The 8,886-nt window shown below is 42.0% G+C and overlaps 1 protein-coding gene across 1 annotated transcript in view; it reads left to right on the forward strand.

Annotated features, from left to right (window-relative positions):
• TSHR (thyroid stimulating hormone receptor) overlaps positions 1 to 6,025 on the forward strand; it is an 86,680-nt gene extending 80,655 nt beyond the window's left edge. The window contains exons 9-10 of the mRNA XM_045823102.1: positions 1,799 to 1,987; positions 3,959 to 6,025. Coding sequence (XP_045679058.1) covers positions 1,799 to 1,987; positions 3,959 to 5,366 — 1,597 coding nt within the window. The 3' untranslated portion in view covers positions 5,367 to 6,025. The remainder of the gene's footprint in view (positions 1 to 1,798; positions 1,988 to 3,958) is intronic.
• Positions 6,026 to 8,886: the final 2,861 nt, after the last annotated feature.

An 8,886-nucleotide genomic window follows, 5' to 3' on the forward strand; every position in this document is an offset into this window, starting at 1 on the left:
GCAACTGTGCTTAAGGTTGGCTGCAAAATCCCTCAGCTCTCTCGCTAACTGCAGAGTTACTTGCGTATGACAGTTTCTTTTCCCAAATGTACTTGCTTAATATTAAAAATCACCTGAGAATCAGACAGTAACAAGCACCAAAGGTAATTTTTACCACTAGGCAAGTGTAGGAAATACTGAATTATAGAAGTTTTAAATTAAATATAAAACAACATAGCAAACGTGGCACCCTCCTCTGAGAATCACAGTTCTATGGTGAATACACGAGCTTGTGTTTATAAAAGCCGTGTAACAAGTTCTTGCAGACTTGAACCCTGAGAATGTTAATTCTCCCAGCGAAGTCCAATTACAGTGATGTACAGGAAGAAGTTGTAAATATTGAAATTCACTTGCTAATCAGACACTACAATTACATTAAATAGTTTAAAATGTAATTGTAAAGAACAGTAAAATATGCAAAACATACAGAATAATTAGCAAATATTTTAATTGATAAAATATAATATTAAGTTAAATATTCATGATCTCATTCAAGCTATTATTCAATGCAATTAAAAATGATGAGCAAGATCTGTAAGCTGGACCCTCTGGCACTGAGAAAAGGACTGGAAATGTCACGCGGAAAGCTGCGCATTGATTCTGCTTTAGTAACTAACACACTACCATGCACATTGTTCCCAGCTTCCCACTTTCCCCATTGTTTTCAGAGAGACTTGAATCTTACTTCAGCTTTTTAATGTAAATACTAGAGTTTTCTTTCCAGGAACACATTTACAGCCTTCTAAAGAAACTGTGGGGAAGCTGTTCTGAGTCATGAATTCCCCATGCAACTGGTATGACTCCCGAGTTCTGCATCTTCAGGAGATTTTCAGGATGCTGGTGTTGATCTATATCATTGAGGAGTTTATTAACCCCAAAACCCTAGTTCCCACAGAGACTGAGAACAATCTTGGCCTCTTTGAGCCTGTTCAAACAGATTTCTCTTGCCTCTTGAGACACTATTAATAGTTAGAGGTGTAGTTTCCCAGAGTAGAATTGACATCTGTCTCTGACTCCAAGAGTTTGTATGTATTGTGATTGATAAAATAGCCCTGACTGGTGTGGCTGAATGGATTGAGGGCTGGCCTGCGAACCAAAGGGTCACTGGTTCCATTCCCAGTCAGGGCACCTACCCGGGTTGTGGGCCAGGTCCCCAGTAGGGGAAGCACAAGAGACAAGCACACATTGATATTTCCCTCTCTTTCTCCCTCCCTTTCCCTCTCTAAAAGTAAATAAATAAAATCTTTTTAGCCCTGGCTGGAATAGCTCAGTGGATTGAGCACGGGCTGTGAACCAAAGTGTCACAGGTTCTATTCCCAGCCAGGGTACATGCCTGGGTTGCAGGCTATAACCCCCAGCAACCGCACATTGATGTCTCTCTCTCTCTCTCTCTCTCTCTCTATCTCCCTCCCTTCCCACTCTAAAAATAAATAAATAAAATCTTTAAAAAAAATCTTTTTAAAATTTTTAAAAAATAAAATAAAATGTCTGCTAAGCAGTTATTTGTATGGATGTTGATGGATATTGGAGCTCTAAGCAATAAAAACAAGAGTCCTTGTGTCTTATCATTTAGAAGACTAATATCCTTTCATAGACCAGTGGCTGTACATAAAGAACTCAGAGTGCGTATTCAGTAGCAGAAAAGAGCCTGTGATCTCCCTGTTAATCTCAGTCCTGTTTGACTTTCTGGCCACGAGCTAGAAGCTCTGGCTGCTCACCACGTCTCTGTGTTATTCTGTTCTCTCCCCATCCCACCCAGGGATGTCTCCTATACCAGTGTTACTGCCCTGCCATCCAAAGGCCTGGAGCACCTCAGGGAATTGATAGCAAGAAACACTTGGACTCTAAAGAAACTTCCACTTTCCTTGAGCTTCCTTCACCTCACACGGGCTGACCTTTCTTATCCAAGCCACTGCTGTGCTTTTAAGAATCAGAAGAAGATCAGAGGGTAAGTGGCAAGTGTCGGGAATAAGTGACAAAAGGCCTCAGAAAAGGTTGAATTAATTTCTGGGTTTGGAGAAGAAGCTCTGTGGTTTGAAAAGCATGTGGGAAGAATTAGAAGCCTCTATAAGAAACATGAAATGCATGGGACACCATGACTGCAGACTCAAAGTGGTTGCAGATAAGAAATAAGGCCAAGGTCAATGGACACAGCAGGGGAGGGGAAGAGAACAGAAGATGACGTAGGAAAGACAGGAATGACCTGATCATGTACAATCTTATCAAGATTACGCTACGGATTCCTGGCCTCCAGATGCAACACGCATTAGATGCCACAGTTATGAAGACAAACTTAGAAACACGAGCAATTGGGTTTCCTGGTCAATAAGGGCTTTGCAAAGGTTACAGCTTACTGGTTACATGTGTGTGGACTTGGGAGTCTGCTGGGTCTGTAGCCCATGTCTGCCTCTTCCTAGCTTCCAGCCTACTCTGTGAATGGAGATCATGATGCTATCATTCACAAAGGTTTTGAGAAGATTACATGTAAAACTGAAAACACCTATCATGACAACCTGGAATATTATAAGCCTTCAATGTATATCATGTTGCGATTAGACTGCTTGTGAGGCTATAAAGGAGGGATGCCCTTTTTTTTCTCGCCATGCTTTCTCTGAATCTTCTCTTCATCTACACTGTCACTCTGCCTTATTTCTGCCTGTGTCTCATGCAATCCCGTTCTCTTAACACCGCCACCATTTATAGCTTATTCACTCTCTCTGTCTCCAAATAATACCTACTGGTTAACTTCTGCACTCATACCTGCATTTGGAAATAAAGTGGACCTAGTAGTGGGGCGGAAGCAAATGGGAAAGTTGAGCAGCTGTGCAGAGGCCAACGTGGGCATAACACCTGCAAAAAACTAGGAGCGGGGTACAGGGGCAATGATAGTGATGCCATAGGAGAGGACCAGGGATGTATAGGAGGCTAAAATGGACCCCAAGGGCAGGGTCCAGATTTCCCATTAACCTCCAAGTGGGCTGGAATAGGCAGCCCACACGGCATTCTAACGCAGTAGATGGAGCAGCATCTGCTCAGCAGCTGCAGCAAGGTAAAGAATCACTTCTGAGGTCAGATGGGGAGGCTAATAATAAACTAAGTCTCACTCCCATCAGCGTGCCTGCATGATAGTGTCCATTTATTCATTTGTTCAATAAATATTTATTGAAGACCTACTATGTGCCTGACACTGTCCTATCCATGGCAATGAATAGGACAGACAAGAGTATTTTATTTACATTCTAGTAGGGGAAGTTAGAAAATAAACAAGCAAACAAATAAGGTATTAGATAATGCTATGAAGGAAATAAACACAAGGATAAGACAATTTATTTAAGGAGATCATGGAAGAACCCTCTGACAGAGGGACATGGAGTTTAAAACTGAATAATGAGCAGAAGTGTGAGTTTTTCAGGCAAAGGGAGCGTGGCATTCCAAAGCTCTGAGGAGGAATAACAATAACCACACATACATGGCACTAACCACATTCTAGGTGCTGTAGAGGAGCTTGAAAAACATGAACTCGTCTATTTCTTTCATAGTCTTATATGAAATAGATACTTTCATGATTCTATTTTTAAAATGGGAGAAACCAAGGTTCACAGACCTACCCAAGGGGAAGCAGCTGGTAAATAAAAGAGCCACGTCCTAACCGAGGCAGACTGGCTCCAGCATCCACGCCTTTTTTCTCACTGCTGTTCTGAAACTGCTTGCAGATGGGAAGTAAGGGCCAATGTGACTGGGGCACAGCAGGGAAGGGGAGGGTAATAGGCAATGACATAGGAGAGAGGAGCCTGCCCAGGTCACGCAGGATCTCATAGAATCATGTAGATCATAGTAAGCGCTCCACATATTTTGCTAAGGGTTGTGGGGACCTTAGTGGGTTTTCAGGAAGCAGTGACTTATTTCTGTTGCCTTGCAGGATCCTTGAGTCCTTAATGTGTAACGACAGCAGTATTCGAAGCCTGCGGCAGAGAAAGTCTGTGAATGCTTTGAATGGTCCCTTCTACCAGGATTACGAAGAGGATCCAGGTGACCACAGTGCTGGGTACAAGGAAAACTCCAAGTTCCAGGATACCCACTCTCATTATTATGTCTTCTTTGAGGAACAAGAAGATGAGATCATTGGTTTTGGCCAGAAGCTCAAAAACCCACAGGAAGAGACCCTACAGGCCTTTGATAGCTATTATGACTACACGGTGTGTGGGGGCAATGAAGACATGGTGTGTACCCCCAAGTCAGATGAGTTCAACCCCTGTGAAGACATAATGGGCTACAAGTTCCTGAGAATTGCGGTGTGGTTTGTTAGTCTGCTGGCTCTCCTGGGCAATGTCTTTGTCCTGCTCATCCTCCTCACCAGCCACTACAAACTGACCGTCCCACGTTTTCTCATGTGCAACTTGGCCTTTGCAGACTTCTGCATGGGGATGTATCTACTGCTCATCGCCTCTGTAGACCTCTACACTCACTCTGAGTACTACAACCATGCCATCGACTGGCAGACAGGCCTCGGGTGCAACACAGCTGGTTTCTTCACCGTCTTTGCCAGTGAGCTGTCAGTGTATACACTGACCGTCATCACCCTGGAGCGCTGGTATGCCATCACCTTCGCCATGCGCCTGGACCGGAAAATCCGCCTCAGGCATGCATCTGCCATCATGATTGGGGGCTGGGTTTGCTGCTTCCTGCTTGCCCTGCTCCCTTTGGTAGGAATAAGCAGCTACACCAAGGTTAGCATCTGCCTGCCCATGGACACCGAGACCCCTCTTGCCCTGGCATATATTATCCTCGTTCTGCTGCTCAACATAGTTGCCTTTATCATCGTTTGCTTCTGTTACGTGAAGATCTACATCACAGTCCGAAGTCCCCAGTACAACCCAAGGGACAAAGACACCAAAATTGCGAAGAGGATGGCTGTCTTGATCTTCACTGACTTCATGTGCATGGCCCCCATCTCATTTTATGCTCTGTCAGCACTTATGAACAAGCCTCTCATCACTGTTTCCAACTCCAAAATTTTGCTGGTTCTCTTCTATCCACTTAACTCATGTGCCAATCCATTCCTCTACGCTATTTTCACCAAGACCTTCCAGCGAGATGTATTTATTCTGCTCAGCAAGTTTGGCATCTGTAAACACCAGGCTCAGGCATACCGGGGCCAGAGGGTTTCTCCAAAGAACAGCACTGGTATTCAAGTCCCAAAGGTCACCCAAGACTTGAGGCAAAATCACCCCAACATGCAAGATGACTATGAACTGCTTGAAAAATCCCATCTAACCCCAAATAAGCAGGGCCAAATTTCAAAAGAGTATAAGCAAACAGTTTTGTAAGGTGACCCTACACTCACCACTCACTGTTGTAGGGGGGCTTAAAACATGCTGGTTTCTTGAACATGCATTCCAAACCCTCGACACACATGACAGCTCACTAACTCTTGTGCAGGTGACATTTCACTAGGCAAGAATTCATCTCTTGAGAGGAACTAGCATTAACCTAATCATCAACCCCAAGAAGGAAGAGAGGCTACCAGCATGTCTGAACCCCTGGTAATATCAAAATAATCTATACTTTGGAAGGCTTTGCTTGATGCTAAGTGCAGAGATGACATTATGTAAGATGCTCAACAGCTGTCAATTCATCCACATCAACACCGACCTTCTTACTGTTATACAGTATTTCATACAAAAGATTCAGCAAATGGCAAAGGGTTACCTTGGTTGGCAGTCACAAAATAAATCAGCTACATGTTGGCTCAGTCCGAGTTCATGTCCTGATACAACCAAAGAGAGTTTGAGTTCCTTGAAAGTGAAAAGTCAAACAGGACATCACACAACGAATGGTTATTTTGAGACCTGAATGAAGGAGGGGAAAGTCTTAGCTTTGAGTTGATTTTTTCAGACTCTGAAACTACTTTTTAAAATTTTATTTTAATTGTTGTTCAAGTACAGTTTTCTGTCTTTTACTCCCATCCCAGACCACTCCCCCAACCCTCACCACCTCCCTCCCATTTCCACCTGCCCCCCTAGTTTTTGTCCATGTGTCCTTTATACTTGTTCCTGTAAACCCTTCCCCTTTTCTCCTGAAATTCCCTCCCCTCCCCTCTCTGGTCATTGTCAGCCTGTTCAGTGTCTTTGGTTATATTTTGCTTGTTTGTTTGTTTTGTTGATTAGGTTCCTGTTAAAGGTGAGATCATATGGTATTTGTCTTTCACTGCCTGGCTTATTTCACTTAGCATAATGCTTTCCAGTTCCATCCATGCTGTTGCAAAGGGTAGGAGCTCCTTCTTTCTTTCTGCTGCATAGAATTCCATTGTGTAAATGTACCATAGTTTTTTGATCCATTCATTTACTGATGGACACCTAGGTTGCTTCCAACACTTGGATATTGTAAATTGTGCTGCTATGAACATTGGGGTGCGTAGGTTCTTTTGGATTGGTGTTTCAGGGTTCTTAGGGTATAATCCCAGCAGTGGAATTGCTGGGTCAAAAGGCAGATCCATTTTTAGTTTTCTGAGGAAATTCCATACTGTTTTCAACAGTGGTTGTAACAGTCTGCAATCCCACCAGTGCACTAGGGTTCCCTTTTCTCCACAACCTCTCCAACACTTATTGTTTGTTGCTTTGTTTATGATGGCCATTCTGACTGGTGTGAAGTGGTATCTCATTGTGGTTTTAATTTGCATCTCTCTGATAGCTAGCAATACTGAGCATCTTTTCATGTGTCTCTGGATCCTCTGTATGACCTGTATTCAGAAAACTACACAATATTGAAGAAAGAAATCAAGGAAGATACAAACAAATGGAAACATATACCGTGTTCATGGATTGGAAGAATTAACATCATCAAAATATCCATACTACCCAAAGCAATTTACAGATTCAATGTAATATCTATTAAAGTACCAATGACATATTTCACAGACATAGAACAAACATTTCAAAAATTTATGTGGAACCATAAATGACCCCAAATAGCTGCTGCAATTTTGAGAAAGAAGAGTAAAGTAGGAGGGATCACAATACCTGATACCAAACTGTATTACAAGGCCACTGTAATCAAAACAGCCTGGTACTGGCATAAAAACAGGCACAGGGACCAATGGAACAGAACAGAGAGCCCATACACAGAAATAAACCCAAGTCTCTATGGTCAATTAATATTTGACAAAGGGGACAGCAACATAAAATGGAGTAAAAATAGCCTCTTCAATAAATGGTGTTGGAAGAACTGGACAGCTACGTGCAAAAAAATGAAATTCAAACACCAACTTACACCATACACAAAAATAAATTCAAGGTGGATAAAAGATTTAAATATAAACTGTGACACCATTAAAGTCCTAGAGGAGAACATAGGCAGGAAAATCTCAGATATCTAATGCAGCAACATTTTTATTGATATGTCCCCTAGAGCAAGGGACATAAAGGAAAGAATAAACAGATTGGATCTCATCAGACTCTGAAACTATTCATCATCTCTTCACAAGGACCTACCTGATGTGACCCAACTGTAATATGCTGCCCAGAAAAACTGGCAGGAGTTCAGCTTATGCGGCCAAGCCAACAAAGAATTGCTCATCTTGGCTAGTCTGGTAGCCTAAACGATATGAACTCAAGAAATGTTTCTAAGTAGCAACAAGTGGGAATTATGAGCAGAGCACACTAAATCACCCACTGATTAATAAGGCAGGCTGGACACCAGGTAACTGTTGAACCTTGGGCAAGTCACTGGGCCTTGGAAGTCTGTAGAAATGAAAAACTTGATGGCCTCTTCCAGTTTTAAAACTTCACATAGATCTCTTTCCCTAAAAACATATGTTTCCATGACAAAGAGAAAGAAAATCATTCAGGAAGAAAATTCTATTGTTCTCTCCTATAGGGCTGCTGTGTCCTTCTCTCTGGAGCCAAGACAGATGACCCAGGGAACATTTCATTGGTTTCATTTTTGGTTATGGTATCTCTACCAAAAATTCTTTTGAATTATAATATTGGGCTGAATCTGAGTCACTCATCTAATTACTAGGTCTACACAGCTATAATTATCAGGCCAAAAACAGATTGGTATTCATATAATAGAATAAAAGGTAGTTCTGCACATTTTGGTTATTTAGAATTACTCTTTCACTGTGCAGATTCACTTGAAAACATTTAACTTGCCTTCAGGGATTGGTTACTTTACTTAGCTGTTTCCAACCCACAATACAGTATTAAAGCTAACGAGAGAGACTTCTTCTCTCAGAAACTACCAGATCTCTCCAACCTTGTTGATCACTGGACATAGAATTTCTACTCCAACAGTGCTCCCTTACTTAGAATGGTCAGGATCTTTATCTGTGGATGTATTCTCCAAGTTATCTGTCAAGGCGGCCCCTAATTCCATCCCAAGCAGAGATGGCATTTAGTTCTCAGTGTTCACGAACCAACCACCCATGAATTAAAACCACACCATGAATCAAAAGATTTTGTTGTTTTAAGTATGTGGAGTAGGGTTGGTGGGCCCAGTGGATCCCCAGAGGTGACCCCCCAATTCACCTGGAATCTGCAATAGCCATACCTACTTCTGATTATCACTGCAACTGGGATGTCTTCATAGAAATGTCATACATACCTAAAATCATGATTTATCCACCAGTTCACTTGCAACTAATAAAATTAAACAAATATGTTACCTTTTGGCAAGAGACTTCTCACCTGTGACCTTTTGAAATGTTACATCTTGATAAGGAGTGTGTTTTATCTTGAGAAGTTGAAATGGGGCTTTGATAACAGTCCTAGAAAAGTAAATTCAACAGAATTGTTACTAAAATTTGCATTAACAACATGAAATAAATTTTCTTCCTAGGAAATGACT

Source organism: Phyllostomus hastatus, unplaced genomic scaffold (genome assembly GCF_019186645.2).
Source record: "Phyllostomus hastatus isolate PE091 unplaced genomic scaffold, TTU_PhHast_1.1 phas_scaffold_501, whole genome shotgun sequence".
Taxonomy (NCBI): Eukaryota; Metazoa; Chordata; class Mammalia; order Chiroptera; family Phyllostomidae; genus Phyllostomus; species Phyllostomus hastatus.